Source organism: Enoplosus armatus, chromosome 21 (genome assembly GCF_043641665.1).
Source record: "Enoplosus armatus isolate fEnoArm2 chromosome 21, fEnoArm2.hap1, whole genome shotgun sequence".
Lineage (NCBI taxonomy): Eukaryota > Metazoa > Chordata > Actinopteri > Centrarchiformes > Enoplosidae > Enoplosus > Enoplosus armatus.
Genome location: NC_092200.1, coordinates 16,174,078 through 16,197,175, shown reverse-complemented (window position 1 = coordinate 16,197,175; position 23,098 = coordinate 16,174,078). Strand labels below are relative to the sequence as shown.

General features: G+C 43.4%; 1 protein-coding gene across 1 annotated transcript in view; it reads right to left on the bottom strand.

The window, feature by feature from the left end:
- LOC139304541 (partitioning defective 3 homolog) overlaps nt 1–23,098 on the bottom strand; it is a 309,773-nt gene that overhangs the window by 203,015 nt on the left and 83,660 nt on the right. The window contains exon 3 of the mRNA XM_070928476.1: nt 11,491–11,665. Within this exon, the coding sequence (XP_070784577.1) occupies nt 11,491–11,665 (175 nt within the window). The remainder of the gene's footprint in view (nt 1–11,490; nt 11,666–23,098) is intronic.

The following is a 23,098-nucleotide window of genomic DNA, read 5'->3' as shown; positions in this document are numbered from 1 at the left end:
GCACTTTGATGATTTATTGGGAAAAACAGAAAGTTGTCTGGTGTGTGAGATGAGAGGAGCGCTGCGGGAGGAGTGATATGGGCACTGGTGTGAGGCCTGTGTTGTTCAATGGACGGAGACATTTCTGGTTGAAAGCTGCCTGCTGGGAGCCGCCACCAAGTACATATGCTGATCTGGAAACAGCTCACACACACATAAATACTCTTCTTATCAGATGCACACACATAACAGCATGTATGAGGTCAGAGGAGTTTACGTGCAACAAGTCAAAGCATATCAGAGAGGCGCTCTCTCCATAACACAGAGCAGAGCGACAAAGGCAAAAACAGAAGAAAAGAACCCGCTGCTCGGCACTATGGGAAGAACTTTTATTAGGACTGTTTTAGAAAAAGTGAACACAGGATCCCAAGAAACAGATGGTATTGTGATGTGCAGACTCTGTGTTTTGGATATGCATCACTCTGATCAGTCACGCAGTATTATGAAAGCACATGAGGTTTTCATAGAGATTTCAGGCGGGGGATGATGAGAAGGAAGCAGGAGTTTAGAAAATCTAACTTTCTCTAGGTAGGTACGTAAAGCACCCTTGGTAGCAATAACACATGTAATTGGGCAATAAGTTGGCATAGTGTGGAGGGAAACTTTTGCTCCGTGTAGCTGATAATGCTGATAATGACAGTACTTCCCTAAAAAAATGATTGGATAGCGGGAGAAAGTGGTGGTTTTAGGGGAATTATATGAGGGTCACAGGGTGAATGAGAGGTTACAGGTGCTTTGTGTTGCACTTCAACATCAAACAATCATTACTACAGTCTATACTGCTTTTTACGTCATATACCACTTGGTCGGATTTCACAGAGAATCATCTGGGTAGTGTCAAAAAGAGACATCTCAAAAGAGGAAAAGGGTGACGCTCTCAGTGCAAGCACGTCTTAAGTTTCCAGAGTTTCTTGCAGTTGCAGATGGAAGCGGTGACAGGTCTCCACCGATGTCCAAAGTTTCAATTGCTCACAGCAATGGCAAAACTTGACCCAACAGTACGGTGTATGGAATGATGAAATATGCAAGTAACTTTTCAGCCATTGCAGCAGCACTTGAAGTACCGAAGCCCTGATCATGTGCTGAAAAGCATGAACTTCTTTCAGAGTTCCTTCTCTCGCAGTTGTCTGGACACGCACACATATTTCCATTTTAAAAACATTGAAGAGTATATAAGGCTCACTCTAAAGCGTGCTGTCATGCTGAGATGGAAGTTTGCCAACTATTCCATTTCTTGACACATTTAGGTTCTTGTCCATCAGACTTTGTACTTATCTTGAACCACAACCCACAGGACCCTGGCCCAGGTTTGTCTCAGTTCAAAGTTTAGGTGTATCTGTTGTAAGCAGTCATCCCTTTGCCTGTTAATAAACAGTAAGATAAGTACTTATTTGACTGGTCAGACACTGTCATCACAGGTAGAACAACTCGGAAAATCGGTGGTATTTTTCCCGTCTCCACTCAGGAGTTACAGGAGTTAATTACATTGGGGTGTCAACAGGCAATGTTTTTTTTTTGTGCCGCACTAATGTCATAGGGAGGTGGTTGCAGTGAATTGTGGGTGTACAAAGTGCAGGAGGCCGGTATTTACCTCGTGTCTTTTGGTTTAGGCAACAAAAGTATTTTGGTAAGGATTAGTGAAAGACTAAGATTAACCTCAGCCAAGTTCTGCCAGTGCCGAAACAAAACCATACGAAAGTGGATAGTGGCGAGCGGATACTGTAATGCAATATCAAATACTTTGAAGTAAAACAAATGAAATATGTTGTCAGTGAACATTTTACATTTTACAACTGTCGCCAGATACATTAACAACATTAACATTATGTTAATAGAAAACGTAATCCAAGCAACAGTACTGTGCAAATGTATTTGGTGTTGCCGCTAGCCATAGGTCCATAAAGATCAAGCCCTCTCACAAACTTCAGTTTATGATGGAACAAATTACAACAAACATTTAAAATGCTACTGAAATTCATTCATCCTTTACAAAATATTTGAAAGACAAAGCTTCCAAAAAGACCTAATAACTGGTTTTCACATTTTTTACAGTGTTGGAACTGCTGGTAAGATAGCTGCACTGATATCAGTTTCAAGGAATACAAAGAAGAAGGTAAGCAAGGTTTAAGTTAAAGCAACTGGTGTCTGAATCAAGGACTATTCAGCGAGGTGTGAGCTTGCTGACAGTGCAACTTGAACCCCAACTTGGAGACCTCCTGATCTGCACTCAAGTGCTCTGCCACTGATCTATACCCCCTGACACTGTTCCCAGGCCTCACTGGGGAGATACTGTGAGTCAGCAAGTCATGGGTTTGATCTCTGCTACTTGACTAAATTCCACATGACAAAGACAATTTGGGCCTGCAGGCTTTAGGAAGTGGGCAGGAAATTCAACCCCTCTTGTCAACCTGCGTTTGCTCTACTGGAATAAGACAGTAAAAACCAAACCAGCTCCAGGGTGATTTCCTGGAGCTGACCAAGTGCTGACAAGTTCACGTAGAGGGTTGAAAATAAAAGGTTTCCTTATGGAAATCAATAAACAAAAACAAACATCTGCAACTGATTAGCGAAAATGCAAGAAATACATCTCACACTAAGATTTGATTATTAGGGAGTTTGCTGCAGTGGGGGAGTTAGTAAGTCATTCATGTGTATCTGCTGCTTCCTGTAGGCAAATGAAAGCATCTCAACACGTATTAATAACTTATAGTTCAAATCTATGCCAAAAGATAGGGAGCAACTTTTCCCTCATATCCAAACATTCCAGACCCAGAACTTCAGTCCAATATACCAACATGTGGTCTCTAAACATTTCCATGGGTAGCATAAAGGAGGTCTGCTGGGTAGTCGCTGCAGATTGTCAAATTAATTTGCCCTTAATGTTCAAATGGCCGGCAGAAACCATTCCATGAGAAAAAACAATAAATCAAGCAGAGTATGTGAAAATGTTTTGCTTTGATCAAAGCTGTGATTGTGAGCCAAAGTAAGTACTCTGAAAGTGATCATGTTTGCGGGAAGATGGGAATGTGGTAGGGGAGTGTTCTGGGATTTCCACGGCTCTTTGGGTTGGATTGTATCTTTGTGGATCTGATTAAAAACAGGAGGAGGGAGTGCAAGGGGAGGACAGACTCTCTGTAGCTGCAGCCAAAAGGGTGCATCTATCTCTCTCATAAGCAAGCTAGGACCAGTTTCATCATTATTCATAAACACTTCACAAATATTCATTGTGCTGCCTTACTGCCGAACTCCATGGGTTTTACTGCATTGTGTGTTACTTAGTCAGCAATTCTCTGCGCTGGAGTGTGCAGCAAAAAGCATCCTGTTTTGTTATTCATCTACCAGAGATCAACTTGTTTCACTAATTTTCCTGAAGCAAGTCCCATATTCTTGATATTTGGGAAATGATTCGTTGTTGATGCATCTCAAACCTACCTACAAACCGGCAAAGTGACTTTTAGGAAGAGTTACATTTTATGACTGAATAGGAGTCTACAGTACGTTACTTTTTAGGACGGACAATTTCTGCAGCATGTCCACATTTGTGTATTTGTGGGTGTGCTCATTTGTGAACACATGCCCTTTTAATAATGGAAGAAATTAACCTCTTCTGTCTGGATGCATGCACAAAACAATGCTCCCATGTTGTTAGCATGTGTGCATAAATACCCGTCTGCCTGCATTAGGTGTGTGCAAACATACATGTGGTTCCGACCTCATGTGGCTGCCAGCATGTGCCTGCACATGCCTCTGAGTGCTTCTCTCACAGGTGCTTTGAAGCACACAAACTTCACAGGTGACCTCCCTGTGGAAACAGATCGGTGCAGGAGCAAGAGAGGGAGGGGGGCTCTTACAAAGGGACTAATGAAGTGGGCAGAGGAGTCAAGGGGTTGTTTGCAGGTCCATTGGGACGAAGAGCCTGGAGACAAAGACATGCTAAACACCTCCAACCCTTTGTGGTATTATCGTGCAGAGACCAGGAGGCATTGCCCTTGGCCAGTGACCCTCTTTTGACATGTCATACACAATGTAAATGAACCACAGAGGTTCTCACTGACTAATGAGAGAGACAGAGAGGGTGAGAGACACAAAGAGGTGTCTTTAGCATTGCTGTACATTTATACTTAAACCGATGTATTGAAACTGTTTTAATGTGAATAGACAGGAAAGCAAAAGTAATTATGCTAATTATACAGAGGCATAATCATAAGTGCTTCAGTGATGTGTTCTTAGATAAAGCCTAAACTATTTTCCCTTTTCCGTAATTGCGTTCTTTGTTTGAATGTTTTCCGCCTTTTTGTTTTTGTAAAGAAATACGTAACGAGTTCACCACATATTTTAGTGGAACTACTGGTGTGCAGTGAACTCCGCGTAGTTGCTTTTTAAATCAAAAAATTCCACTTTAACAAAACTGGTTCTGATAAACAAAGAGCTGAATGAAACTACAAGCAAGTTTTTCTTGGTTGTTGTCCTTGCTGAACAGGATTTATCGCAACGCTACATTAATATGTTAGCATTTACATAGCGGATAAACAAACATTAAGAGGTCTCTGATAAATCACAAGTGGACTAAGATGCCATATGTCAGATAGCAACAGGCAGACACATAATTCTGCTAAATGTCCTTCTGCTGAGTGTCTTCAGAGTCAGTGCAAACAAACTCTGGCTCTCTTCCCATGCTCCCTGTCACGGGGTTACGGCCAGCCACCATTTGAGTTTATTTCTGCATGTCAGAAAGTGTAAATGGCTTTGTTTCCCAATCAAGACCTTACTGCTCCTGTGTTGCTTTAAGTGTGACACAAGTGACCTGCAGAGCTGATCTCAGCCCGGCTCAGGAAGTAATAAAGCAGTCAACAAACTCACACACGCACACTCACACACACAACTTCCCATGATTAAGCAGTCTAGATATGGCTTTATTGGGATCCTGGCAGAAGTAATAATAGGAATAGCACTGGTAACACATTCCCAGCGGTGCTGAGTGGAGACTTTTACCACTCGAAGCTCTTCACACTTCATTACCCAAACACTGTCTTCACCATTTAACAGTGCTGGCCGTTGCAGTAATTAGCTATAAGAAGCCCTGGATGATATTATGACAGTATGAGTGTTTTTATGACTAATAGTCCCAGTGACTGTGAACTGAACGCCCACTCCTCAGCTGTTTAAAGACCCACCCTGGGCACTCCCTCTCTACCCCTCTACAAGTGTGAGTATGATTAAGAGTTGACATAACTAATAGCCTCTCCACTAACTCAGGTAGAGGATAGCAGTTCATAGTCTCCCGAGAGCCAGAGGGTTTAAAAGTGCTTTCAGCTTGCTAATGATGAGCTTGCTATCCCAACATCCTGGCTGAGTGTGTACTCAACTCGGAAGCTACTTTGAGAGGTGTGATGCACAGTTGGAGTGGTTGTGGATCGTTGTTGAAGAAGAGTAGATCTATGAAGGGCCACCAGGACATAAACACATCTATCCTCTCGTCTATATCCCTACACTGGCAAAACATTGTGATTCCTTGCCGAGAATATTGCAAATTCATCCTGATAGGTCCATTGGAACAACAGTGCTTTGCTTAATCAAAGATGTAACTCGCATAACACATCTTTTTTTGTTGTTGTTGAATCAGAGCTAAATACATTTTCAGTTCTTGTTCAGTGTTTGCTGAGAGGGGTGAGTCATGACAAGTGTGTCATGGTGATGGAGTGGATATGGCACTGCAGAGGAGGACAGAGAAACAGAGAGTCCTACAAAAGACTATGTCACCACCTCCTCCTAAGCCAAATATAAAAGAGAGAAAGACAACGAAACAAAGAGAGAATTTAAGCTCACCAGTTGAGAAATCATGGCTGGTTTCTTGGCAATTCCATTGCCTGTAATGATAAAACTCAGTGAGGAATGGAGGGTCTTTCTTAAATCCATTCTGCTCTGCTGTTTTGATTTGTAGAAACCAGCTTTACAGAGGTAGGTGTTGGGGAAGGGTGTAAGTACATCACAGCTAATTTTGTTGCTATGTACTGTGACACCTTGTAGTCCATTAGCCAACAATCTGTGGACCCAAAACTGGATTACCAACGGGCCCCCAAGGGCCCAAAAAAGGTTCACCTAAGGTCCTGCCTTATTATTTAATTTTGTGACCTTCTTCTAGAGGTTGCTGGGAAGCAACAGGGTACATACACAATAATTATCATAATTGTTATCATTAACAGGTGGTGGGTCAATGCTCCCCATAACAGGTTAATCCAGCATGCACAGACCAGCACAAGGCCTTGTTAGTGATAGTAACTGGCTACCAACAAATCTAGCAAGGACTGTACTACAACATTGTGACAAATAGACTACACAAAGATGAAAACTAATAAAGCTGGATTTCTTGTCATCGATCCCTGCCTATACAACAATGTAGTCCTGGACCTTGTCCCATGTACTGTGAGTTAAAGCTAAAGTTGTGTTATGACAGTTATGACATTTGCTAAGATTCTAAGAACTTTACTGAAAGGGAAAGGAAGAAGAAGAAGAAGATGACAGACAGAGCTGACGTGATGTGGGTTAACCATCAGACAAGACCAATCAGCAGATGCACACTGCCACCGTTATCAACTCTGTGATTCTTCCGATATCTAAGCTCCTAGATCGTACTGCATCACCTGCTCACTGCTGAAGTGAGAGATTGAAGAGGTAGTTCTAGACCAGACAGAGTTAGAGAGAGAGGGCAGATGAGAATGATAAGTATCAGTGCCTGCTATCAGACCTAGCTGCATGTGGTTCCACACCTAAACCTGGTAGTTTATCTATAATTGGCAATCACTGCCTTTGGAAGTCACCCAAACCCACTGGGAGAGCCCAAGATGGGGGGGGGGGGGGGCAGTCCACTTCTTCAGCCTTAAATCTGAGATGGAGAGCTTAAAAAGAATTCTGAAAGAATACTTCATACACTATCTCAGTGCCTATGAGAACGAATGTCTTAATTCAGCAGCTTTGTGTTTTTAAAAAGTTTGGTGAGGCATTTTACAATTCTGCCAACCTGCACGTCAGCCATTATGTACACTTAAGTTGTGTGTCACTGTGTATCTAGTCTTCTGTAGTGACTTTTATATGGCCTTGGATGGCGGTAGGGTGCCTCCTCAGGGACAGACCACTAAGTCAAATTGATTAGATGAAGGCCCTCCTCTTTGAAGGTGTCCAGCCCCCCCCCCCCCCGGCAATCTCTCTAATGGCTTCACAGCAACCCTGTCACAGCAGAGCTTCAAGGACCAAGGGAGCTGAGATTCAAGGACCACAGGACCAGGTTAGTGGAGGAATGAACAATTTGTCACCACATTGGTTATAGGGATAGAAGTGCAAGAAAGCGAGTTTGTCTTGGCAGGAGTTGAAATTTATAAAATTGGTCATTGTGTAAATGGCAAAAAGACAAGTTATCTGTAGATATTTTAGTTTGATCTGTACATTGACAGGGGGTCAGTCAAGTAAGTATGATTGTAATCACTATGGTCTTCTGTTAGTGCTTTGAAGCCACTCCACATCAATGTCAGTGTAGTTTTCACCTCTGTCGATAGCACTTGAGCTTCTCCCATTTCCTGATTGTGTATCCTGAGCAATTGCCATTGAGCCTATAAAAATCTAAGAATAAAACCCCCTCACAGTGAAGGAAAAATCGCATGACAGTGGTCATCTATGAAAGTCAAGTTCAACGAAGACACACCAGTGCTAGAATCAATGCTTGAAATAAGGTTTCTGTGATCTGTTGAATATCCCTTTCACACATACAGTATAAGTGCGTGTAGGGACGTAATTCCATTCATCCATCTATCCTACGGGCCGTAAACAAATGGTCATCAAAAGCCAACATATTACGAGCCTAGGTTCAATGCTGTAGATAACATGATGCAAAACCCTTTTGATTTCAGAACTAACTCTTAAGCACTGTCCACCGACTCAAGTGTCAGGCTGTGAACAGTGATCGTACCCTTGTGACCTCATCACTGTGTCCATTACTCTGTGATTTGGACACATTTGAGTGTTGGTTACCACTTAACCATTCTTCTCTGTTCATCCACAGGTGGAAGAAGCAGGGAGGAAAGGCCATTACTAGATTACCAGTGGACTTGGTCACTTGGCACAGCTGCCCTCTAATATTTTACTTCCATTAATTATTACTTAAAGAGGGATTAAAACAACAAGGACTTGTTGCACCACTTCTGTCGCTCAGGAGCCTATGTCCATACATGAGAGACCGTCAAGAAACTGTTTAAACGCAGGAAAACCTTCACAAATGTCAACCTGACTGCCAGTAATATAGACTCAACTCTGGGTCAAATAAAAGGACTCCTGTAAAACTCTTTGAGCAACAAAGATCAGAACATTCAATATCAAAGCTACAAGCACCATTAAGATCCAGTGTTAATTTAAAGTTTCAGACATTTTCTCTTCTGAAAAAATAGAATTTAGTGGTGAGTAGAGGCAGAGGCAGAGGCAGCTCCAGCGTCCGTATAATTACGCGAAAATTACATTCATTATTGTAATTTACATCTCATCTCCAATCCAATTATTAGCAGTTTGACCTGCACGGCACGCGTTAGCATGGAAATCTAAAATGGGATCCCAAGGCGGAAGCAAGGGAGGGGTGGAGGACAGAAAGAAAGCAAGAGGGAGAGTTTGGGACTTTGGGAGTTGTAGAAGGAGAAAAAACAATCAATATGGCTCTAAAAGATGATGATTTTAAATAGCTATAATTCTCTGCCTCAGAGCACAGCTGCCAAGGGCGCCGCTACAACACTTTGATGTCTGATGTGCAATATTGCTGCCAGTAATTTGCTCATCTGCATCTCTGGAGGGACCATCGCCTGTCTGTCATCTGCCTGACCGTGTGTATGTGTTGCCAGTCAGTCTGTCCGGCTGTCTCTCCATCTCTTAAAATTCTTATTTACTACAACTTTGAGGTACTTTTGGAGTGGAAATAGGAACTTGTAAGTGCGGAAGAGTCAGTGTGCATTATACATAGTCTCCAAGGAAAAAACACATGCTGTAAACAATGCAATCTCATTTTCATCTTGTTGGTAATACTGCACTTAGGTACCACAAAACAAAACATTGTTGGCCTTACCTGCCTGACTGCCTAATCAGACACAGGTCCAGCCCCCTGTCTCTCTTTCCTACCTATCTTCTTCACTGTCATTATCTCTGAAAAATTGCTACAGATATACCCCTCACCATGACAGACGCAGTGTATACGAAGCAATCAGTTCTTCTGTTTTGCAGCAATCTTGTTATTATATTTCTTGAATGCAAAATGTACAATTTACAGGGTATGCAGGGACAGGCTTAGAAATGTGTGTTTGTGTGGGAGGGTAGGACAGAGCTTTCTTAAGATCTCCATTGTGGTATCACAATGAAAATATGTTTGCCGCTATGAAATCATTCCCAATAGGAACTAAAGATCATACAATTCTTTAACTTTTAATTCATTACTTTATTCATTAATTAATTAATTACTTTAACTCGTACTTTTTATTTGACAGAATCCTACACAACAACAGAGTGGATACATTTCCTAAAATGATCTCTACTCACTAGCCCTTCACTCTGAACCCTACCTTCGTAGTAAGTCACATTCAAAACTGTGGAGGGCAGCAGGAGGGTATCAATAAGCGCACTCGCCACACTGCACCATGAACACACATCCATCGCCTGTGTTCCAGATCCAGATCGACAACTTTTACATGGTGATACGGTTCTTTAGTTCAGTAGACCTCTTCTTACAACTGCCTCTAGCCATGGTACAAGCCCCACAGGTGCCTCCGGCTGCAGGCTACTCCATAGAGGTTGGCACACCTCAGGAATAACCAGTGACACGGTGCTACAGCCCGATCTGCTATACTTTGCACTTTTTAGCTTCTGAATCTTCACAGCAAAGTCAAAGCCAGCCTTTCAGCTACATCCACAGGAGCTCTGTGTGTTTTTATGATACTCGATATGAGGGGCAATACGACGCGCCAGTTCATCAGACTTTGAGGCCAGTGCTGGTGATACTTTTCCTCATCAACCAGTGTACTGTATTTCCCGTCCCCGGTCCTATTCTCGTTAAGCGGTCACACATTATATTTTCTTTTTTGTGTTTTTCTTGTTATTTAGCCAAAAACAACAAGCACAGGAGTTCTTTCCGCTATCACGAGGTCGCCATTGTTCTTGATTTTTATGGCGGTTGGCAAAAAACTGCCACCGACTGGAATGAAGTGTGGGTCGGGAAATAGGATGAATGGAACCGCATGCAAGTCCGCAGCTGTCGGCGGAACATGGAAAGTAAGTCCGAGCCTTGACAGGCAGGTTGAGGGAAGCTGGGGTATGCTCTTATGTTGGGGCAGGGGAGTAAAGTCTACTTTTCATTCATGTGCATGTGTGAGTGTGAATCCATGCCTGTATGTGAGTTCTGGTTTGAATGTCTTAGATGTCCTTTGAAGTTCAAGACAGCTCTGCATCAGCTCACTGGTTCCACTTCATGGGAAGTGAATATGTGGACATGAGCAACATCTGAGTCACTGACTTGTGTGTGCCATTACCTGGTTGTGTGTGCCGTGTGTCACTTGCTCTGGCATGTATGCTCTTGCTCATGCATGACTGAGTATCCAACTGTGTCTCAATTCCTTCCGTTGTCTCAGTTTCTACATGTCAAAGTCAGTACGCCACCATTCCCTGGACACACTGCACAGTCTTGACAGACACTCGACTCCACACGTCTATACACATACACCTGAAGCATGTCAACTAGAGCAGATGCTGGCCAGTTTGTTGTACATAGAAAAAGTTTACTTTTTGCATTTTGGTATTGTTTCGGTCAGGTTCCCTCTGTCCAGTTACAAGCAAAGCAAAGCTCATACACCAAGTCCCATCACTCACATAAATGTATTGGAAGGCTGTAATCCCTCTGTCTTTCTGACATTCAAAATAATAATATAACTTAAGCTAACCTAAGTTTGGTCATTTTTTTGCTGTGATTTTGCTTCTCTGGTCTTCACATCATTAACACAAAGAAATAGTTGTATATGTGCAACAGTCCAGAATGTAGTTCATTTTGTTTCTGTGGTAACTTTAAGCTTTCCGATGTCAGCTTTCATGTCCTTGACCTTCAAAGCCTTTAAACTTGATTGATTGATTTTGAACTCCTATTGGTGGCATAGATTACCTGATCCTACTGTAAAAAAGCACAGTACAGCACAGGCCTTCAGGTGCTAGTCATGCTGATGCTAATTTGTCATTTTCTTTGCATTTGTTTTCATATTTTTGTTATTTTATTGTAGCAGCAATAGAAACTCTGACAGTGTTTAAAAACCTAAGTTATTGAAATGAGTATTAAATGGATAATTTTGTTCTGTGTAGCGTCAACATTCGTTAACACAACAATGACAGCTTTGTTTTATTAGTCCTGATGTCATTTCATGATAATATTGTCATTGGACTCACTGGATCGCAGGGCAGACGGAGTGACCTCGATCTCACTGTTGACCTGGTAGGGCTGGAAGGCCGATGCCGAACTCATATCACTGGCGAAGGGTTCGGGACTCTGCGTACCTGTGGAGCTGGCACTGGTACCGTCACCTCCATTGTGAGGATCCTGCTCTTCATATACTGCTACCAGCTGGAGAGAGAGGGAAACACGGACAGAGATGTTACCAGTATCTACATACGCAGTGAATATGGGTTTGTATGTCTCACTTTTTTGTGCGTCTAGACATGTGTATGTGTCCATACATGCACATACATGAATGGGAGTACATGTACTTGTATGCAAGTGTGTGTATGTTTTCTATTTTCACATTCAGGTAACCTGTCTCATTCCAAATCATTCAATCATGTTGTAAGTAACTCTCTCTCTCTCTCTCTCTCTCTCTCTTACTACAGTCTAATCTTGCAACATCTGCAGTCATGTAGTGTGGTGTGTTCTGGGTTGCCAAGTTTGGCTCCCACTGTGAGCAGCTGCTCCATTCCCACAAAGGTGATACGTTGCCACATTTCCCAGGCCAGATAGGGAGAACTCCCCACAGCATCCCATAATTATCAGAGTCTAACACACACTGCTCATCACTACAGCCAACTCGCCCACTCAACAAGAGAGGGACAGCAGCCTGGATTATGGTGTGAGAGAGGATATTTCACCAGGATAAAGAAAATTAGATCAGCCAATGTTGATTGACTACATACTACAAGGCTCAGTCTTCGGCTCCTGGACCTGTAGTGGTGGAGTGGAGGTATCAGTGCCAAGTGGTTTTCATTGCCAGCAAAACCTGTTACTAAACCTCGCACAGGAAGATTAAGCTCCTATTCCATCCAGACAGAGCAATCATACAGCAGCACTCTGATACACACCATGCTATACAGAACAATAGTATGTATATTACAGGCTAAAGATGAGTTTCATGCCTTTGTGCTGCCTGCAAATCTATGTAATGGAAGGCCATGGATGTGGAGAGGGCAAGAAACAAAGAAAGCATTAGTCGCTACTGGGAGCAAACAGCTTTCATGTATCCCGCATTGTATTTGTCTGAAGGTAAAAATAGCACAAGTGTTTTTCCATGTATTTGCTGTTTTTCATCACCCCAATGCAAGGACATCTTCATATAAACAAGTTTAGAAGCCCCTGCTCTTCTTTTTGATTTAATTCATATGCAGAGGATGATGCTTAAGTGTGTATCTGCGTCTGAATTTATGCCTTCCTGTGAGTACGCCCATGTGGTTTACTATTATCGTAATTCACAGCGACATCTCTCACGCTGGCTTTGCACAATTAAAGCAGACTGCATTTTTTTCCCCTAAGATGTTTCCTCGCATCGCGATGCCGTCTCTGAGACGTACTCTATCATTGAAGGTTTCACCCATTTCACTCTAATCATGTTCCATTCCGATCTTGCAGTTCCATTCCTCAGGTTGTAAGGGTTTATCACACAAATTTGCTCAGTGCACCAGAGAGGCAATCAGAGAGGAGAGAGATCCGGCGCTACAAAATAAGAAGGCCGTAATATTAGAAATAAGGCAGTTTGAGGAGGTAATTTGCTGAAGGTTTGCTTATTAGTAAATGTGTAAATTCACGTGTTTAAGGCATGAAAAGATACTTTGCTTTGTGTTTAAGGCAAGTGGTGTTTCCTTGATGCATGTTGGGTAATCTGCCTTACTACCTTATACTTTGATATGTGGTTTCTTTACAAGATGTTAAACAAATTTCAGGAAGTGGAGAATTTTTGATGTGTTTGAAGGATGAAGTTATGTTTTGGCTGAAGATGTTTGCAGTGATAACGATGTGAAGATGACGAGGCGGCTGTGAACCATACTAGAGTGAAGGGTTGTCCCCAGAGGTATTTACACTGCCCGAGTGCATGTGCGAGCCAATGAATCATTAGTGACAAAGTAATCAGGCCTCCCATTCATATGTTGCTGGGAGTATTTAGCAACGCGACAAGCCCTCTGTCTGCCAGCTGCCCATTTAGAGAAGTAGTGAATACTGTTGTTGGTGTCGCAGCGAAGCGTGATTCATTTTTAAATACGTCCCAAATCCCTCTAATTAGGTCCACTCTGCCATGCCTTGCATCCTTTCACCAGACACTCCAGAGCACTCTGTGGGTATCTGACATGTACAGCGAAACTCATTCACACACCCTCCATTTCATAATCAAATGGGCCTGCATTTATCCTGCATTCAATATTTATGGGCTCTTGAAAGTGCTTGTTCGTCCCCTAAACCCAAGAGACATGAAAAGTTCCCACTGTTCAGAAAACTGATTTCCCGTTTCCAGGCAGTGGACACGCATTTTTTGCTTTTTTGCTTCTTCGCTCCGACTGTTCTTGATCAGTTCACCTAAGGTTTACAAGACATGTAAACCAATGAAAGTTCTCATCAAAATAGCATGGTACAATTTAATTTGGAAAAGCTTTGGAAACTATGGCTAGGTGTTGCCATAATTTCCTCATTTTATACAAGTCTTTACCGTAGTGCATTGACGCATATCATATTGGTATCAGTCAGCCATGAGTATAATTTTCCAAACACAATTATATAACTAAAATAACCAGTTTATAATCAAAATAAAAAGTTTCTTAGTTTCTGGATTCCAAGCAAGTGTGCTTATCTACCAGGCCCAGTTATGACACGTGCCAGCATTGCTTGTAGCCAGTTGTTTGTGGTGTGACCAAAACAGGAGATGGAAAAAAGAGCTGGAAAGGACATAAACCTCCCTGTTTTAATCACACACTTATCATCAATACACATCTGCAGTGTTTTTGGAGGAGGTATGGGCTGCCAGATTTTGAGAAGTGCCCCATAAAGCCTCCTCCTCTCCGAGCTCTTTCCATCGTCATCCTGTCCTCTGTTTGCGCTGTGGAGAGGGGGGCACTCTTGGCCAGAGGGAAAACTGACGCAATTCTTGCTGTTGACGAGACAGAGCTCAAGCTACAACGCAGCGAAAGCCATCACACAAACGCTTTCCCTACGTCTGGGAATTGGTCACAGCCACTTTAGAACTGAGACGATTTCACGTTTAATTTTTTTTATCCCCCCCCCCCCGTGGCTGCTGTGCGTCGAGTTGCATTCAGAAGTTTTTCAAAAGGAGGAAAAAGTTTTTTAGCGATGCACAAACGGGAACAGCATGGCTAATTGTCAAGTGGCGTAACAGCTGAGGCTGAGGATTCAGAGAGGAGGGAGGGAGGCGGTGAAAGAGAATTTTAATGAATAACAAGATGCTACAACCTACAATAAAACACACAGTTTATATCAAAACCAAAGGTAGGAAAAGAGGAATGAGAGAAGGAAAGCACATGACAGGATAGCAGTTGAAGAAATGATACAGTTTCCAGTCTCAGGATAAACTCTGGAGCGATTTGAAAAACCTATTTAGCTCCTACCTGCTTCAGTTGAGAGAAGCGAGGAAAAGAGAAGACTGAGTCTTATTTCATGGGCCTCTCTCTCTCTCCAGCAGGGAGCTACAAAATTGCTGCTACCTTAAGCCCCTGGAGCAAGGCTGACACTCATCCACTCTCAGCCGGTTCCACTGACAGTCACAGCAGCTGCCAATCAAGCGCTATCTACCTGGAAGCCTGAGGGCTGCTGGAGAGAGGCAAGAGCGGAGGATGGAGAGAGATGATGATGAAGGGGCGAGACGAGGCGGAGGAGAGGAAGCAAAAGGAAGAGAGAGAGAAAGTCGGATGAGGCCAGGCATTCTCTGCAGCCTAGGTGTAGGCTGTATTTGGGATTCAGCATTTCCATATCTGTAACGGAGGGAGCAGGCAGACAGGGCACCGAAAAACAGAATCTCAGGGATGCCTTTCATGTCGGCCTCCTTTGATCTCTTTCCGGCTTTTGGCAGCAAGGTGGAGTAGAAGAAGAGATGGAGAGGAAGCAACTGAGGAGGGGATGAGGAGCTGTTTTTGACAACCTCTCTCCATCGCTTTTCTCTCCTCTCCGATCCCCCCATCCACCAAACACACCCCGCCACCTCCAGAACCTCTGATCTGCCAGGAAGCCCGGGCATTAGGATTGGCACCGGTACAAAACAGCCATCCCAAAGCGTTCACCGAGTGACGCTCCGAAGACACAAGACAACAGAGGTTATTAGTAGTCAGGGGGGCAGCGCTGGCAGTGCCACCAGAGACATGTAATACCTGCCCTGCGACGCTCTGACGCTAATCCATATCTGCCTCGACAGCTTTTTCACAGCCGAGTGAAAGGGACGGCTGACATGAGTCAACCCGCGGGAAGCCTGTCCGCTCAATCCACACCTTCAATTAAAGAGAACATCCAAAGTAGCGCAAGGCTACGTTCCTGCTGTGAATATTTATTGCTGCACAAAAAAGTCACCCCTTGGAGGCAAGATTAACATTTATTCATTTGTCTGTCGCACTTTTTCCTTTCCCTTCCAATCCAAAAGCTAAAACTCAGTGTGTTACTAATAAGCAGTGATTATAACTTAAAGAATAGGCGGATAAGCTGAATTTATTGAGCTGAGCTTACTCCCCGTGTCTCCTTCACTTCTATTTGTGTGTGAGAATATGCAAGGCTCTGTGGAAATGTCTCTTGTATTTGTTTAGAGATGAATGAAGGAAGCAATGACACTTTGGTCAGCGTATTCATTGGTATAATTAATAAGTTCAGTGTTCAGTTATGCAATGCCTGAGGTAACTTTCACATACTGTCTCTGCTAGAAAACACAAACACTCACACACACACCCTCACACACACAAACACTCCAGGTTTCATCTCCCCTCCCTATCATTTATCATCATTTTATTGCAAGGGCACCAGGGGCGCAAAGTTATTACAGGTACAGTAGCGGTGGAAACTGTGAAAGCCACTTACTCCACCAGAAACTCCAAGCACTCTAAACTTGTTGAGTAATGGCCATGAGCCACTATCCTTCATCCATACACCCCCCATCCATCCATCTGTCCATCCATCCAGTCGCCCCCTTCGACACTCGCCATTTATCAGTCGTGGATACTTGAATCCATCAAAGGGTAAAATTTTTGATCGTTCATTGGTATGCAGAGAGATCAACTCAATACAGCCCTGATATGATTAACTCCTCACTGTAGTGACAGTACATGGTCTTTTCATTTCCCTCTAAGAGATCGTGACCTTTACTTGTTACTTTTTCATGACCTTAGGCAACATCACAATGGAGAAAAGCTTCCTCCTCTTACTGCAGAGTTATCACAGAGTTTTCAATATTTCATCCTTTCCTCCCGTCCATTATTTCTCACACGCCGAGAGTCGAGCAAACCAACAAAGTGCTTAGTCCTGTATTTTTCCTGCTCATTAAGACCATCAAATATTCAGAGAATAGGTCTCGAGCACTCTGGCCTGCCATCGCTAGCATTCCAAATAACCCTCAAATGGCGCCCTGCAGCGCCTCAGAAACATATGCATATTTCAGGTGCTGTCACATGGGGTTGATGCAAGGGAAGGGCGCCCCGAAGGCTTGTAGGTAAGACCTGAAATGATGACACACACCGCAAAGCAAATGTAATGCAGAAAGATGCTGCGACACATTGGCTGCATCCTCCCGTTTATAACAGCGATGGTGTGCGAGGGCAGTGGAGGGGGGGGCGGTGGGAAGGAGAGGAAGGAGTTTATATGCCGGCAAGCAGGAAGATGACAGGCTTTAAGAAATATAATCCCAAAACAAGCAAACGCAGGTCCTGAGATTGGTTTACGCTGCTGTTCTCACTAAAACATTAAGTCATCATTTCTTTCACTTTTTAAAGCAAAGCAGCTCACAAGGTAGTTTCACTGCTGGAAGAAGAAGAAAAAAACAAGGTGGGAGGGGTGTTGAAGAAAGAATGGGCGAAGAGGCAGCGAGAAAATATACAGAGCAAGCAAAGTTTAACCAGATTAGAGACTCATCCCTTTCAAATCCACTCGGCCAAGTTCTTGTCCCTGCCTTTGAAGTTTTCCTCCTGTGTTGGGGGAAATGAATTCACACATATTAGGGCGCCCTATGTGAGCGCTACCTACGCAGTGCTGACAGAAGGGAAAATTCCTACTACGCCCCCGTCCCGTTCTGCCTTGTATATTAATACCTTATAACCCGTGGTCATATGTACAATTCAACCCTGTTCAGCCCTGGGAAATAAATATCACTTTTTTGAAGGCACACAAAAGACCTTCGCTGTGTGCAACTTAAGAGTGAAAGGGAGAGGGGGAGAGGAGGGAGCGAGGGAGGGAGAAATGATGACATATTCATGAAAGCAATTAGGGTGGGTGTCCATAAGAAAGCAAGAAACATGACGAGCATCTTATGACCTCGATGGGCTACATTACCATCAATCACCTGACACTAATTAACACTGTGCAGACACATGAAATAATGCTGAACTAATCTTGTTCCATCAACACGTCTACATTTTTAAATGTAATCATATTAATTATCCTATTCCATTCCAACCAGTGTACAGAAATGTATTCATTTTTAGAGCTTGCCTACTTTCAATTTACTTTGTGCCAGAACTTTCACAAATGCATTCTTCAGTTGCATGCACTTTTTTTGCTCCTTTAAAGGGCGTTGTACTTTTAGGTTGAATGCACAGAGAGCACAGGCTGTAGCCAAAGTAGTTTGTGTGGTTTAATCATTTGTTTATGATATTCTCTATTGATTTTCATGCCACCCTATATTGCTGTCTAAACAGAGTTGTTGGGGGCACCTTCAGACTGGTCTTAAAGAAATCTAATCAATGCAATGAACTTACCTGCTCCCGCAGTCTTCATCCAGCCCACCCCCACCACGTTGCACACCCAATCTAATAATGCCATTCCTCCCCTGCCCTGATTCACATGCAAAACAACACCAGACAGTCTGTCTAGGGGCCGCACTCGCAAACACACACAAATAGATATGAGTATGTGAGTGCACCCACCCACCCGTACACACTCAAACTGCAGATGCACACAAAAGCACAAAAAGTCACAGTTTGTGTATTAGTATTCCTCTCCCAAAGCGATGGCATTAGAAAAACCCATATTCTAACAGTGCCTTTCAGAGGGAAGTGCCCTTCAATCTTTCATTGGTTATGCACAAAGCCAGGAGAGAGTAATTAAAAACTCCACATCCAGGGACCTCGGCACAGAGAGAGAGAGAGAAAGGGCCAAAAGGAAAAAGGGAAGGCTTCAAACATTTCAGGCCTCCCTGGTGGAAAGAGATGGAGGGTATGAGGAGCAGAAAGTGGAGTGGAGCAGACAGAGAGGGAGGGCTGTATCCTTGACAAGGCCATACATCCTCTGTAGTCAAGACAGATGGAAATCAGGTATTTCATACATTTAACAAGGCCAGACCCGATCATTAACCAGATGAATTTAAGCTTTAAGATTGTGGTCTCATACACGCTGGCCCTAATTGCCTAAGTATTATCTGTCTCAGGGTGTTGGCAAAAAGATCTAGAGAAAAGCCCTTTCTCTTTGATTCTCGGAGGACAACACCAAGAGCTCACATCTAACACTGATGTGTTAGAGATATCTGGACAGAGACTATTGTTCTTGACAATAACAAGAGAGACACCTCTTCAACACCAAAATGTGCAGAATTTACCGTGACCAAAAGTTATTTTGTGGGTTTTTACTGTCATTTCATTTTGTGTGTTTATGTGTGTGTTTTTTGGGGGGTTTAGCGGGCTTTCCCTGTGCTGAGAGTGATCTATGTTTTTTAAATAGATGCAAGATTGTTGCAGGATCAACAATGGAGGAGTGAGCTGTTCTCCACTCATGTCAGATTCAAGCAAAAATCTCAACCCAAAGGCACATTATAGATCAAAATTCCATTATGACAAAAGGGATTGATTTTTGACTTTCTGGCTTTGCGATGCATATATTGTTGCCAAATGAGGGTGAGGGTCTCCCTCCTGGGTGGCCTTTTTCCCATCACTTGTGATGGCCCCGGTGAGCTGCCTGATAGCCCGGGGCCATGGACTAAAAAGAGGGGGCTGTATGCATGCATAGACTACTTTATAAGCAAAGAGAAGCACTTTGAACTCGTAAAATAGACTTCAAAACAAATATCTCAATGTGCTTGACGACTGAAAGCAACACCTTTCTTGGAATACATTAATAATTTCAAGTATTTTGTTGCTTTGAGCTGTGCGTTCAACTCTAAATCAATGATGAAATTGAAAACATTTTAGTATAAACCCTGTTTTTTATTTACATTACAAACCTCATTGCACATTTACAGAATTAGTGATTCTTTCAATGGATATTTATCATCTTCAGAAATTAAAACCTGCATTACAAACTGGGTGCGTGGAATTTGAAAGATGTGGGCATTTTCCAGAAAAGGACGGTATAATAAAAGATGCTGTCAAGTTGCATTATGGGAAATGTAGGATCCAGTGTTTCTGGAGCTCAGCAGATATTGGGAACTAAATGTCAGGATATCTTGGCCTCTGCTACTTCGATTTTGACCTTCCTGTCTTTGATCTGTCTCGCACAAGTCCCCAAAGTTTATGGAAGTACAACACTAAATCACTGGTGTTGCACCCCTTTAACTCCAGAAAACTCAGTCTGTATGCTGTTCTCCAAAAATGAAACGAAGCGGAGCCTATTTCTCTTTCAGGCAGTCAAATAAAAGCAGGCACAGATTGACGAAAAAGGGTACTTGAACACCTGAGGTCCTTAAAACACACACACACACACATTGTGGTTACAATATTCCTACCTGTCTTTTAGCTGAGCAGCTGCCAGTGTTGGGCCACTACGTCAGTCAGCTTGTCAATTAGCCTGTCAGTGACTGCTAATCAGCCAGTAAGTATATCAGCCAATGAGGCAAATGAGGAAGTCAACAAATTTCAAGCTACTGAGCCATTCAACTAGTCAGTCAACCAGGCAAATAGTTAGTCAGCCAATAAGTTGATGTATTAGCTAGTAAGTCAGCAACTGGTTTAACACTGTCAGCCAATAAAGTGTTCAGCCAGTCAGTAAGCCAAGCAGTGACCCAGCCATCCAGTCAGCCAGCAAGGAGATGGCCAAGTGGAGCTAAACACCCCACTGTTGGCGCTGAACTGAGCAGAGACAGAGCCAACACCCACAACACACACATGCACATGAACACACACACACACAACAAGCCAGTGGGGACAGGACTGTCATTATCTGCCATCTGCAGGCCTGAGTGGCCTTAGCCTGGAGAGGAATGGAAGAGGAGGGAAGAGGAGCAGGGAGGAGAGGATGTGTGTATGTGTGTGGGGGGGGTAAACACACAATGTGAGAAGTGACACACTCCCACTAACACACCGAAACGCACGGGAAGACAACAAAGAAATGGCTTTGTGCCCATGAGGGAACACACAGGCTTTGCTTTGTGAAAGAGAAGTGTACAACCAGTGTGTTAGAGTAAAAGAAAGCAATTACAGCAATGTGCTCAACAAGAACAACCTGACAGACAAAACACCATCGCAAGTGTGTGTCTGTGTGTGAAGTGTGTGTGGATCTTTAGACAGCTCTTAATGACAATGCTAAATGCAACTTATTTCCTCCCTGTTGCTTATTATGATATATATTTACAAAATAGACCTAACTTAATACATTTGTGAATCAATTCACACATATCTATATTTATTGATAGCATATTTGCATGTGTGTACAGTTGTACATAGTAGATTGAGGTGCGAAGGGGTTCAGATTTCTGCAAAAACTTGACGCATGCACAAGACAGGATGATGCTGTCTGAAGAGTGTAACGCCAGCAAAAAAAAAAAACCCTCAGCAATGGAGCTTCAGACTGAATAACAAGGACACAGGCTACTGAGATATTGAGTGTGTTTTTCTGCTGCTTCCTCTTCTCCATGCTGTTTCTGTGCCTGCCAGGAGCTGAAGCAAAACGCATCACTTCACAGAGCTCAGCACCTCTGTGGCACTAAGGTTCCGGCTGTGAAGAAGTGTGTGTGTGTGTGTGTTATGGTGTGTCGCAGTCAGCCTCGTGTAGAAGAAGACTCGCATCCTGGAGTCTGAAAGAAGCTGCTTGGAGACATGCATGCAGCTTTCCAGACGTGACAAGAGGACTAGATGCTTCTGCAAGCCTGAGGTCTGAAGAGAAAGCAAAGACTATGTTATCAGTTTGACTACCATAGCTGCAGTGAGTGAGGGCTGGGGAGAGTTGGTCTTTTGTCTATTTATGTGTGTCAGAGGGGACTACTTTTCTCTTCTCAAACACAGATATGAACAGGTCAGCACACTACTTGTCAAAAATAACCTAACACTGACAGCTTTTGGCTGTGACATAAACACTGTCAGACAAAACATTGACAGCTAAGAATAAAATCAACTCAAATCTCAATTTAGTGTTTGCTACAGAAAAACAGTACAGCCGTGTCAGAAATTACAAAAACTACATGTTCATGCTTCAGACATACCCTTGAATCAAACATTCCAAAGAGAATAAGGGTTTAATTTTGTTAGCCCTTCATCACAAAGGGGAGACATTTCAGTAAGCCCCTCATTCCTCTCTGTTCTGTCTCCTAACACCCTTTTGAATTGAGGTCCGCCTCTCAGCTCACCCTCTCAGTTCTATCCAACTGGAGGTTGGTGTGTTAGCAAGGCAGCTTGTGCCCTCTAGTGCACGTCACACTCCAAGTACCTTGCAAGTAACTGTACTCCCTCCTGTTCTCCTACCACTTCTACATGCTCTGGCAATAGAACAAGGAGAAATGGGGCTAGATGTTGTGGTATCACACTCAAGTAGATATCAGGGTACATTAAATTAAAATCAGGTTTTGTACATGGGGCCATAAAGATTTCTCTCAATGTGCTGTTCTTCCACATCTACAGTATAGGCAGTGTAGGCCTAGGCAGGGCAGTAGTCTGTGTCGATCCGTATTTTCAGCTTCACCAGATGAGCCTTCTTGCTAAAGAACAATAATCCCATGACTAGACAGCTACTAGTAAACTCTAAGAGCAACAAAATGAAGGAGCACTCTGGGGTTCAACTGGTCAGTAACTCAAACAAATGTATCTGTACAAACGGTGTGAGAGAAGGGACATGAGGACACAGTGCGCCCCACCCTGTGCATGATGGGAGGTTACAAGACAGGGTGGGGGTGTATGTCTGGGGAGTGCTGCTGAACTCCCGTAACCTCAATTATTCAGCATTAGGCCCTGCTATTGATTTCCTGTTGGATCGACTTACTGAGTCCTGAGCACTGGGACAGTGACATGCTATAGCCTTCCCTGGGAGGGATCCTTAAGAATGGATGGATGGGAGTCTGTTAGAGGGCGAGAGAGAAGAGATACAGATCCACGGGAGAGGAGGGTGTAATTAAAGATACCCCTTATCAAGGCTGTGATAGATGAAGATGTCACAGCCTAGTGGGCTAGTTAGCTAGCAAGAGGCAAGCGGACTGGTTAGTTTGGCTGGATGACCTTGGGGAGGGAGGGTGACGTTGCACAGAGGGCAAAGGGTTCCCATGACTGGTGCTCCTACTGAGGGAGGAACAATATTTATGTTTGAAAGGAAAACTCTGTGGCTGTCAGATATGCAGGGGAAGAGTAATTGGTTGAGGATACGGGGTATACTACTGGTGGTGAGGTTTTGGGGGAGTTGGGC